The 13,566-nt window shown below is 36.3% G+C and overlaps 1 protein-coding gene across 5 annotated transcripts in view; it reads left to right on the forward strand.

The window, feature by feature from the left end:
• Positions 1 to 13,566, forward strand: part of LOC136846483 (choline transporter-like protein 1) — an 81,177-nt gene that overhangs the window by 31,789 nt on the left and 35,822 nt on the right. For 4 of the 5 annotated variants that reach the window (XM_067117300.1, XM_067117297.1, XM_067117301.1 and 1 more), the window contains exon 3: positions 2,274 to 2,347. In XM_067117300.1, the coding sequence (XP_066973401.1) occupies positions 2,300 to 2,347 (48 nt within the window). In that variant the 5' untranslated portion in view covers positions 2,274 to 2,299. Of the gene's footprint in view, positions 1 to 2,273; positions 2,348 to 3,832; positions 5,134 to 13,566 lie in introns of those variants that run through there. The other variant, XM_067117302.1, reaches the window with a different exon arrangement.

Genomic DNA, 13,566 nt, shown 5'->3' on the forward strand with positions numbered 1-13,566 from the left:
TAATGATTTCACTTGGTCAAAATTTCCTAACTTATCATACCATGGTATTAATAAGTAAAATTCACGTTACCTTATACAAACTTGTGAAAACCTCTGTAAATCACTTGCTGCAGCTGCGTTACCACAAAACACACTTTTTTATCAGGCGCCGTTATAAACTAAATAACTTTACTAAATTCAGATATCAAAAGTTAATGCTAATACGTGACCACAAAACACTACATTAAAAGTAATCTCTTTCTAAGAACGAGAGAGAGAGAGAGAGGGAACCAAATAATCTGGTCTCGGAAATCAGAATGAAACAAATTTTAGAATTCCAGTAACACGTGAAACAATTACATGATGTCATTAAAGCATTTTGGGTGCAAGATACAAAAGTTCTAGAAGCAGGGAGGTGACGTCATTAAAGCATTTTGGGTGCGAGATACCATGGAGAAATTGCTGGAAGGAAAATGAAGTCATCCCAGCAAAACGTTTCGAATGCAGTCTTACAAAACATGGCATAATTGATCAAAACATGTATTCCTTCCCTCAAAGTGGCGTACGTGACTCGAACAATGCATGTAACAACATGAAATCACTCGTCTTGTGCTCATATGGGACGAATCGCCATTTGTTATCCAAACCTGTCATCACATCAACCCGAAACAAAGCGTTCTCTCTTATCTCAACTGATGACAATTGAAATGAAACAAGTCTTTGCTGGACACACGTGTTCATATACTACACTTTTATCAAGAAAGATATTATTCATTCTAAACTACGTTACTATTAAAATTGTATTATCAATTCTAAATTACGCTATTAAGTTACTTAATCATTAGTTCTTTGAGATCTGATGCCAAACTAAATATGACACTTCAGCAATCATCATCATTACACATAACACATGAAAAAAAGTAAATATGTCAAAATTATAGGAGGATATATGTATTACAAGGCAATATCATGAAATATATATATATATATATATATATATATATATATATATATATATATATATATATATATATATATATATATATATATATATATATATATATATAATCATAAATATTTTTTCTACTTGCCATGTTACCTTAGCTCACCGAAATGAGAGACCTAGGCGGTAAGATCGCCTCGACGTGAAAAAACTTCGTTTATACCTTACAAAGGAAAACCAGCAATCGAGAACTGAATATAGCGAACTTACTAAATTCAAAGCATTTTCATGAACAAAATAAGTAAAAATTGCGCCGAAGAAACTTCGGCGCAATCGAGTTTTCTGCACAGCGTATAATGCTGTATGAGACTCTCAGCCACGGCTTATGAAACTCACAGCCGCGGCCCATGAAACTTTCAGCCACAGCCCGGTGGTGGCCTGTGTTTCGGCACCTATCGCGGTGCCAGACGAACGGTCATGGCTAACTTTAACCTTAAATAAAATAAAAACTACCGAGGTTAGAGGGCTGCAATTTGGTAGGCTGCAATTTGGTACGAATGATGATTGGAGGGTGGATGATCAACATACCAATTTGCAGCCCTCTAGCCCCAGTAGTTTTTAAGATCTGAGGGCGGACAGAAAAAGTGCGGACGGACAGACAAAGCCTTCTCAACAGTTTTCTCATACAGAAAACCAAGAAATGACCATATCGTCCAAAATCTGAAAAGAATGAGGAAAAAACTCTTGCATCTCATGGGAAAGGTTCCCCCCGGCTTTGAAACTGCGGTCTAAGAAACAGACCGTGCAAAACCAACATGAATGCATGTTTATTCTTCACACTCGCAGTTTACTGACAAATCGAAACTAGAATTGCCGGGAAGATTTAAAGATTTTCTATGACGCGAAAGTCTCCTATCATTTGCTTGACTGGTTGAACGCTATTAACTGGCGTCACCAAGTTGCCTTGATCAAGTTTCGCACATATGCTCTCCCCTCCCCCTTTCTCCATGAACCTTGGAAATAAACCGTTGCATGAACTGATCTGGCGAAATTAAAATACTAGTAAACAGTCCAATACAAAATTATTATTATTATTATTATTATTATTATTATTATTATTATTATTATTATTATTATTATTATTATTTAGCACACTCTCATACGAAACAAGCCAAAATATCATACGTAACAAAGAAACACAGGAGAGTTGATAAATATAAGTGTAAAGAAGTAAAAACGCAATTAAATAAAAGATAGGAACGTTCAAGAACAAGTCTTCAACTTCTTGTTGATGATGCAAACATTTACTTTTCTCTGGATTTTTATCTGACGTCCCTTCATTTATTTTCAGGTGAAGGCAGTAGGAACCAGGTCAAGATGGCCACGGGGTGCTGTGGAATTGCCACCAAGATAGCCTCAGCCCAGGTGAGTATTTTTCGTTCAGGAGAATAAATGTATATGTAAATATATATAAATATATGTACAATATATATTATCTGTATACATTGAAATATATATGTATGTATATATATAAACATATAGTTCAGAAGTTTCTGTCATCGATGACACATTGAAGGAAGTAAAGACTTTCCTCTCTCTCTCTCTCTCTCTCTCTCTCTCTCTCTCTCTCTCTCTCTCTCTCTCTCTCTCTATATATATATATCTATACATATATATATATGAATATATATATATATATATATATATATATATATATATATATATAGAGAGAGAGAGAGAGAGAGAGAGAGAGAGAGAGAGAGAGAGAGAATGTGTTTTACTTCCTTCCGGTGTCAACGATGACAGAAAACTTGTGAACTCTAGGAAAGGAAAATATGTTTAGTCGACGACTTTTCCGCTGTGTGAGTTTGGGAAGGACTAAATGGCTCTTCCTGTTGTGCATCATTAATACGTAAAGAAAGGAAGCTGTTGAGTCATAGAAAATAGAGGACATCGACCGCAAAGTGATTAATAAGGAAACTCGTTTAATTTTCGGTAATAAGAGAATTTGTTAACTATCTATCTAACTATCTATCTATATATATAATATATATGTGTGTGTTTGTGTGCCAGGTTGTGTATACATATATATATATATATATACGAGATTTGTTACATCCATCAGTCGTACACAGTGATCAACAATATTTCAGGTTATCGCTGACGATGTAGATTCGTTTGTGTTGGTACACACACACGCACACATACATAGATAAACAAATAAGTAATATATATATATATATATATATATATATATATATATATATATATATATATATATATATATATATATATAATAAACACACACACACACACAGACACATAAACAAATTTATATATATATATATATATATATATATATATATATATATATATATATATATATATATATTTCTTTATTTATGTGTCTGTGTGTGTGTGTGTGTGTGTGTACCAACACAAACGAATCTATATCGTCAGCGATAAACCTGAAATATTGTTGATCACTCTGTACGACTGATGGATGTAACAAATCTCGTATACAAGTGCAACGAACTCGCCGTTTGTTACCAACATGTGTGCAAGTGTACGGAAGTCTTGGTACAGGTCATACAGATGTAGCAGTCGTGTTATTTGTAACAGGTGCAGGCCAGAGTTAACTTTCACCTACGTGATTTTCGCGACTTGTAAGTTTCCTACGCTACTATAAATGTATTTTCTTCACTGGACACTGTTTTTGGGGATACCCAAAAGAAGACCACATTGAACGTAAGTTTTATTTATAGTAGAACGTCGTGGAGATGGGACGTGTCGAAAGAATTCCCTTGTTACGGGGAAATCCTCTCGCGGTGGTATATCTTGTCCTTAGCTCCGCCCACTGTCTCTCTCACCTGTTCACCATTACCTCACTCGGCTGGTTCATGAGCCAACAGTGCTGGTCAGCTGATTGCGAGAGACGGAGGTGTTTGCGGCCTGCCGTCGCGTGTCTCATCAGGCAAGATCCGCTTTCTCCGTGTTTTCTCCTTCAAGACAGAACGCCAAGTGTTCCCGCTTCGCCTGAGCTGTTGTGAAGTTGATAACGGACATTCTCACTTCGAATTGGTGACTGTGTACTGTAGACTGAGATACTAATGAACAAATTTCGATCGTGAAAAACCTGAAAAAGTGGTGAGAGAGTTGTGAGCCATCTCGCCCGCTTGCGTGACAAGGTAATCTAAAAAGGCGTCACCTCTTCCTCTTCGTCTTTTTCTCAGCGTTGGCGTAAGAAAAAACAAACAAAGCAAAAAGAAATATCCTGCAGTGTGCGTGTGTTTATCATCTTAATATAGCGGCAAATAAGCAGCCTCTTCAAGTCATTCCAAGTTAATTGCCATTGATCGTAGACGAAGGGAAAGGCTACGGTCTGCGTGAGAAGAGACAACACCGAACATGAAATTATTGTTGCTATTCGTGATGCAGAGAAAGGTCCAGTTTTAATCGCGCTGCTGTTCTGCAAATAAAAGACGAAAGAAGAGTGGGAATAAGTGCGGAAGAAAGCTGAGATAAAAATACTCAGTTCTTATTACTAAGAACTTCGTTTCTTTCTTGGAGTGACTGAATTTTGGTTTCACTCGTACCACATTTCATATTCATACTTCGATACACTTCACCTTAAGATCCGGTAACCTGGTGATGGTATTTTCCATAGGTTTTACGTGTAAACGAAGCAGCAGTGCAATTTGAGATAGAGACGTTTTGGAAATAAGTCTTAAATGACAAAAGTAAGCTCCAGCAGCTATTTAATGTTATTTTTTATGTTAATATTACCAAGGAACTGCCCAAAGGGATGATGAATTGAGATACGTCATCGACGTCGCCATCATTGTCTTCCATCATTATTTAAGCAAAAGAACTCGGAACTTTTCTTGTTAGCTGGTTAAAAAGATAAAATAAACACCAAGAGGATAATTTTGTATCGGTTCCACGGACTTAGTTTTCCTTATACATCTTTAGTAGTCAGCACCTAGTTGGACTTCTTAGTAATCCTTCTCAGAGACGAAATTCGTGTTCCACGGCCAACCAGAAGACGTTGCCCAAGCAGGTGTTCGTGTTTCATAAACTGATAAAATCCTTTTAGAAAATCGGGCGAAAGCCATACTTCATGAGCGCTTAGTGAATCCTCTTGCAAGCTGGCGAAAACGAATCAAGCGCCACTGAGGGGGTCAAAGGTCTGGCCAGCTTCGCCTGTCAAGGTAAGGCTTGTTTCAGTTTTATTTCAAGCAACTAAGGACTGCTATATTTGTTGCACACTACGAGTTGATGGATTACATCCATTATTATTATTATTATTATTATTATTATTATTATTATTATTATTATTATTGCCCCAGTTTTGGACGAGGGTTTCAAGTAGCCAGAATTCTAAAGGACGTCATGGTGTTCTCGCGAGATCTATTACTGTCATTAGAGACATGGTCCTTTGTTGTTTCCTACTGGTAAATGTTTCTAGCATTCTAGGGGAGACCAGTGACTTCATCTATGGAAACTCATTTACCCTTTCCATCTCATTCACCTGCCTATATAGAAAATAATTCACTGATAGTTGTAAAAAGGATCTTGCTTGGACATTTTTCTTCGCCTTTCTGTCGTTGCCCCCAGCGAGCCATTTCAGGAGGTTTGAGTCTTGTATCGTTCTTGAATCAAAAACAGGATTTTGGATGGAAGTTATAGTCCATCGTGTTTAAAAGATGGGATCTTTCCTGGAGAGTGACCCTCTCAAGGGTTTTAACGCGGTACGTATCCACCTTTGCGGCGTGTTTAGTACAAGCCCGTTGGGGGATGACCGTAAAAACATAAACAAATGACTGTAAATACCGTAAAGATAATGACCACTAAGAAATATTAGTCCTAGATAAAGACCCCAGCAAAACCCTTGGGGGTCGCTATCTAGGAAAGATTCAAAAGATGTCTAGCTGTTGTTGTTGGTTTTCTCCCCTTTGTTATCTTTCCCGTAAGGGGGTAATGCCATCAGTGCACCTCACGCGGTGCGCTGTGGGTATTTGTTAAGGTTCCTTCGAGCGTCCCTTTGGCCCCTATAATTATGGCTGCAACCCCTTTCATTCGTTTTACTACACCTCCGTTCATATCATTTTTCTTCCATCGTACTTTCACTGTTTCACAATGCAACTGCGAAGTCTTCCTCCTGTTACACCTCTCAAACCTCCTTTACTCTTAATTTTCTTCTCAGCGTTGAATGACCTCATAGGTCCCAGCTCTCTGCATCAGGCCTAAATCTCATATTCCTTTGTTATCTTGTCTATGTGGCCATACGTTTGAAAAGCAAACAATATACAGTTCATGAAAATATTGAAAGTTAAACACAACACGTAGAGTGGGAAAAGTAATTGTATGAAAAAATAACCCAATTTCCGTTATAGTGACCGGAAATATCAGAGCTATAAGAAAAACCGCGTGATTTCTAGAATTCCTACATTTTATCCAAACGCAGTTTAATAAAAATGTACTTCTGTGGAGTTTTTAAAGGCCTACCATTCCCATTGCCCCTTATAAAACGTTGGTCTGTTGTTAATGTCTCCTAGGAGCAATAGACTTCTAGTTGTTTCCTATTGCCTCGACATTCCTTAGAAAATCTTTTCGTTCTTCCAGGTCTACGTTTTTCACTTCTTTTTGTATCTTTCTTGGGATTATCTCATGCTGCTGGACTTCCGCACTTTTAATTTACTTGTTTTTGTCTTAATTTACCTACGTACATTTGTAAATTCCAAGCTCGCAGAAGATCTCATTTGTTGATATATATATATATATATATATATATATATATATATATATATATATATATATATATATATATATATATATATATATATATATATATACATATACTGTATATATGTGTGTGTGTGTATATATATATATATATATATATATATATATATATATATATATTATATAAATCTCTCTCTCTCTCTCTCTCTCTCTCTCTCTCTCTCTCTATATATATATATATATATATATATATATATATATATATATATATATATATATATATATATATATATAGTGCTATTGACATTTGAAAAGGATTGTGTATATATAGGCTGATAGAGAGAGAGTGTGGCATAAATAGATATACATAGGTTACACAAATGGAATTATCGGCTGCTATTTAATTTATCATCTATACATAATACCTACAGTGCACCGCGTGAGGTGCACCGATGGCGTTAGCACCCTACGGGAAAGATAGCGAAGGAGACAAACCCAACAAGAACAACCGGGCATCTTTTAAACACAGTAGATTATAACCTCCATTGAAAATCCTGTTTTTGATTCAAGAACGATAAAAGACTCAGGCCCTCTGAAATGGCTCGCTGGGAACAAGGACTGAATAGCAAAGAAAAATTTCCTAACAGGTCCTTTTTACAACGATCAATGAATTATTCTCTGAACAGGCAGGTGAATGAGATGGAAAGGGTAAATGAGCTTCCAGAAATGAAGTCATTGTTCTCCCCTAGAATGCTAGAAACATTTACCAGTAGAAAACAACAAAAGACCATGTCTCTAATGACAATAATAGATCTCGCGAGAACACCATAACGTCCCTTCCAGCACGGGGTTTTACTACGTTTCATTATTCTACGAGAATCTACGTGGTTGAGAAATGAGTCACTATCGGGTCGATACATCCCAGTGACCGGGCGGGACGGAAAAAAAAAAAAAAAAACTACTATAAACTTGATTCCTCGTTACCTTTACCTTTACCTGGCCGAGTCTGGGCCAAGCTGTTATTGGGAAATTTCCCGATAAACTAACTTTGCTACTTTGCGTGTGGCTCCGTCGATCACTAACCAAGGCCTGGAATGAATCATCGGAAATTCATAAAATTTTAAATGCTTTGTTGCGTCACGGTTTTATTCCCTTGAACTCTTTAGGAATATCAAACATTGATAGATGGAACCTTCGTTCGACCACATATACCTGATTGTGTCATCGCCAAGTAATTTTCTGAACGCACCCTTAGATATATCGTACTTCGCTTTTGTGAGCGAGCTGTAGTTCATAACGTTTATTCAATTTGGTCACCCTTCCTTTAAGTCGAATCAATCTATAAGCTATGCATTTTTCATCGCACCCAATTAACTGGAGGGTGAAGGCATTGACGACTTATCACCGCATCCTTATTGTCTTCATCTTTGCCTCCTTGTCGTAATTGGAATAAGTATATTTTGATCAATACTCATACAATGTTGTTTGCTGTCATTTCTCTCGAAAGGAACAGGGGCAGACAGTTATCTGATGTTGGATAAACAGAGGATTCTGAAATGGAAGGATAAATTTTCGTGTGCTTTAAAGATAAGGATAATTGCATACATTAACAGTTTTATGTAATTTTCTCCCTAAATATCGTTCCCCGAGGGATTTTTTAATAGCAAACCTTTCCTGAAAAAATTCATAGCTTTACAAAACAATTCATCTGTATTTTTTATTCGTTCTTTTTCGACTCAATAATACTGAGAAACAAGAACAAACGTCCGCCTTTTTTCCCAACTGTTGCTTAATGGGAAATCCATAAATCGGTGTAAATCGCTTCTAATAACACCAAACACATTCATCGCTCAAAATTTACGCCACGACCAAGATGCCGGCACCAGCAATTATTCCTCCCACAAATCCATATTTGGAAACCATTTCGTAATCATGTCTCTATTAGCTATTTTGGTCAGTCTCTTGCATTGATTACTTTATTCCCCTTTCTTCTTGCTATAGCTCTGAATGATAAGATTATTATTTTCCTTTTTTATTTCATAAGGCGTTTTCTAAAGTCATTGGTTTCGGAGTGGCACAAAACAGCATGTCATTTACCACAGTCATCCTTTACCTACAGAATTAAGAGTGAGCACCTCTGTAAAGAAATCTTTCACAGCGTTTGGGCCGTTTCATACTCCGGGTTAAAATTCCCAACAGCCAGATACTGCCGAAATAATAATGCACCTTTTCGTCCGATCTCTATGCTTCTGTTCTATGTTCAAGTTCATACTACCTCAAAACACTGATAACCATCTTGTGCCCCAATTCTATTTTTTTTTTATACTAAATCTTACCTTTTCGGAAAAACTGATAATTCTCTAGAGACCAAGAAAATTCTTCTTCTTGACAGTCTACACATTTCGTCACCTGTTCCGTTCATCTTCACACTTCAGTTCCTTCCCAGATTTCTCCCGTTCTACAGCTTTGCCTCCCCTCAGCTATTCTCAGATTCAATTGTTCTCCAACGAAAGAATAAAAAAAACTAAGAAGCGAGTCAGTTTGAATATACCGCATGTAATAAGTAACGACAAGATTTAAATGAACGCACTTTGTCATAACAATAATGCCTAAAGCTTAATATAGTAAATTAAAAACAAACAATGAAGAAACCAAAATGTGCCTGAGCGCGATCCCCAGTCAAGGGAACCAAGCCCAATTTTTGTGGTACTTGTGAGAAGCCAGTAGCCGCAAGTATAGATGCAAATACTTGCACCGATGCAGTAAACTGTAATTAATATAAGGGAATGGTTCCAAGTACCCCTCCCCACCGAAATTCATCAGATTACTCACAAGTACTCAGGTTACTGACGGCCGCCTTTGATGCTCTGTAGATAATAGTCATAATAGGTAGTCATATTGCAAAGATGTAAAGTATATTGACTGCATGATTTACTGCTGATAACGTATTCGAATACGGTAGTTATTTATGAAGTCAATGTTTATCGACTCATGCTTGATCTTAGTACCCTAAATCACAAAGGAAGAAAGTGAAGGCATGCTCTTTATTTTATTGTAATTATTTTTATTTATCTGACCAAAATAACCATAGTTACAAGTCGACACAACTTTAATTCCATTAACAACATTATAGCTGTCAACTTGATTCTATTTTTGTAATAACTTTTTATAATTAACAACGTAATGCACGTAGCTACTCTCCCATGAAGGTCCATTTTAATGAGCTTTCAGGGACAGGCGACAACCGCAGGTTATACTTACGAACACCCGCGCAAGGCTGTGAGAGTTCCAGCTTCCTGCTGTACAAGGAAACTGCCCTTTTTGCGAGACATTCGCAAAAGGGGATTCAAGAGATTTTATGGGCTGCCAAAACAGTCGACAGGAAACAGGGTTGCATTTTTGCATGTCCTCAGCGACATCCAATTATTCTTTTTCTTACTTGGCGGTTTTAACTCTCGTAATGCTTCTAACAAGAGGTTCTCAGAATGTTATGTGCCTGGCTGACATCGAAATAATAATAATAATAATAATAATAATAATAATAATAATAATAATAATAATAATAATAATAATAATAATAATAGGTTTCACTTCAGGGCAGGTCGTTAGAATCTTGTAAAAGTAGTGACAACAAAGAGACACCTGATGAAATTAAAGGATGATTACAGGAATGATAATAGCACTTTCAGTAGCAACGGGTAGTCAAGTTTTTCATGTTTGCTTTGTCTTTCTCATCAGATAGGATTTGTAATTTATTTAATTTGATCATCGGCCTTGGAGACTAAAACAAAGGGTTTTCAAGAACGCTCAAGCTTTGTGGATTAAATCGTCTTATTTGTCTGGTCAGAATACAGAGGTGAATATCAGGCCTCTTAGCCCCTTTAACACTTTACCACAGATCTAGATTAATTAACAGACACACACACACACACACACACACACACACACACACACACACACACACAAAAGAATCTGTGAATTTTGAATGTTGTGATTTTTAGTGGTCGTGGTGGTAGGTTTCTGTCTCCTAACATTATCAGTTATGACTTGGACCCTTGACGGATGGTCTCTTGCGTGTCAGTTTTTCATAAGTTGTATTTTAACAGTGATCTTTCCCATTCACAATTAATCCCTGATCCTCTTCACCTGCCGAGAGCGGCCAGATTTACTGAACAGCAGCACCAATATGCAGTAAACGTCAAACTTCCGTCGAACTCCTCATTTCCAGAGGTTCTTTATTCCTCACACCTTTGTACTGTGGAACAGCCTCCCTGAGGATGTTGTGCAATTGGAACCTTAAAAGTTCAAGCGAAGTTGGAATGCATTACTACCCTAAAACAAATCTCCCAGTATTTTACGTGTATTTTTATCTGTTTATTTCTTAATTTGTTAAATTATTTTTTTTCTGTTCTAATAACTGATGTGTTTTTTTTGTATTTCCTATTATCTTCTTTGGAACCTTAAATTTCAAGTCAACGGCCCCTGTAGGCTTGTTCCATATGTATAGGTTTTATCTTCAGAATAATAATAATAATGATAATAATAATAATAATCATGCCAATGTTCTTCACGCTAATTTTTAATGAATCTGAAATCGGATTCATTAAGTGTTTATGAATACAATTTTTCCGCCATCCTGTGAAAAATCATGTTTTTGCTTTTTGTTTATTTCATGTTCTGAAATAATTTGTGTATATATATGTGTATATATATATGTGTGTGTGTGTGTGTGTGTTTGTGTTTACGCGCGCGCACGCTCATGTGTATGAGAGGAGGAAGTGCTTGCAGTAACTACCGTGTGGCTAGACGTCTACAAGCAGCATTATGCACGTGAAACTTGATGCTCTTCACCTGACTTATCCAGTATCTCTCTCTCTCTCTCTCTCTCTCTCTCTCTCTCTCTCTCTCTCTCTCTCTCCGTTCCCTAGCGAAAGGAATCAATTTCCGGGCTTAAAATAGTCACCAGTAAAAGACTTATGAAAGACATGATATTGATTATCAGAAAATGATCAGTGCCATGTGACGGAAAATATTAGCCTCCTTGTAATGGGGGATACAACGCTGTTCGTTGAGGGCTTCACACGGCTGTAGTAAACCAGAAAATTGGTGGCTTATTATTTTTCTTTTCATCAGTAAACCTTTTACCTTCTTAAGGGGCGGATCTAGAGAAAATGAGACAACATTCGCCCGTTGAATCGTTCAAGTCATATATATATATATATATATATATATATATATATATATATATATATATATATATATATATATATATATATATATATATATATATATATAAAAGTGTGTGTGTGTATATTTAATATAATATATATATATATATATATATTTTTTTATAATATGTTTATATATATATATGTATATATATATATATATATATATATATATATATATATATATATATATATATAAAAATATTTATGTTTGTGTGTATGCGTGCTTGTGTGAAGACAAAAAATGAAAGCAGAAAACTAAAGTAAACAATGGAACGTATTTCCGATTACCACTACCCTGTTTGATGAGGAAAAGACTGCTCAACTTCCGGGCGAAACATGGAGAAATTTAGACACGTTCATTAAAATCTCACTGTACCTCTGTTGAACTGGCCCATAAGAGATGCACCTGGTAAGTAGTAAGATTTGGCAGGTAGCTGCTATGGGATGATGGGCATGTGGCTAACGACCTCACCCGAAAATACTTGCAGATAAACAGAAGGGAGAATGGAGTACTTTATATATATATATATATATATATATATATATATATATATATATATATATATATATATATATATATATATATATATATGTGTGTGTGTGTGTGTGTGTGTATGTATTTACTTATATACTGTATATACATATATATCAGTGTATTTATTTATTTATCTTTGTGCATCTTTATATCATCAAACAAACATTATCATACCCGTACCACACAGGTGATACCCTACGTTGTTAGTGTGGAAAGGAACAGGCAACCAGCCTGTTTTTGCCCATTTTTTTAATTTTTTTGTTACTACTTTGAAGACGATCCAAGGACTTAGAAAAAAAGAGAGAAATTAAAAAGAACCGGTTGGTTGTGCGTCTCATGTTTACATGACGCACCATCTCATATTCACTTATTATTTCTTCTTCTCGATTGTTTTTCCCATTCTTATCCGAAGGGCAGTCTGGTCTCTTGATGCTTGCAGTGTTCTGAAGGACCTTGGATGCTTGCTTTACAAAGTAATAATCCTTTTCGTCTCGTTCCATATTAGTGTTTGCCCAATCTGAAACAGACCACTGAGGAGGATTCACTTTGCCCGGAGCAGTTGGGAGGCCTTGCTCTCGGGCCAAGGCCAGGAGTTTATGGAAAAGAATGAAGAAGAGGCAGAGGAACGGGGCAGGGGTGTAGTGTAGGTACGAGGAACGAAGGATGTGTAGGAAGGATACAGGTCCTGGATCGGCTGGATGAATACAGAGAGAAGGACAAGAGGCGTAGTCGTTTGAGAAAAGTCATTATTCATACATAGTTAAATAGGAGAATAATGAATTGAACAGGAGCATGAAATTGTAATTGGATATTCGCGAATTATGAAAAATATTAATTTTGTCTTTCTGTTTAATCGCGGGTTATGTGGGTTGTGTGTCATCTAACTGATATCATGCAAAGATATTATAAAGTGAAGGACAGCCTGTATCATCTACATATTTCCTGAATTTATCGTAAGTTACAGAACAGCGCGAAAATCATTATTACAGAATAGAGGAATGTTGTTAACCTGGAAAGCGATCGATGTCAAAGCTAATAGCATGGCTCTGCCTCAGTTAAAAAGAAAAAGAAATGAAAGGGGAGGGTTAAAAGTAAAATGGAAATATTCTGTAATAACTAGTTTAGAAATATCT

Source organism: Macrobrachium rosenbergii, chromosome 15, assembly GCF_040412425.1.
Source record: "Macrobrachium rosenbergii isolate ZJJX-2024 chromosome 15, ASM4041242v1, whole genome shotgun sequence".
Classification (NCBI taxonomy): domain Eukaryota; kingdom Metazoa; phylum Arthropoda; class Malacostraca; order Decapoda; family Palaemonidae; genus Macrobrachium; species Macrobrachium rosenbergii.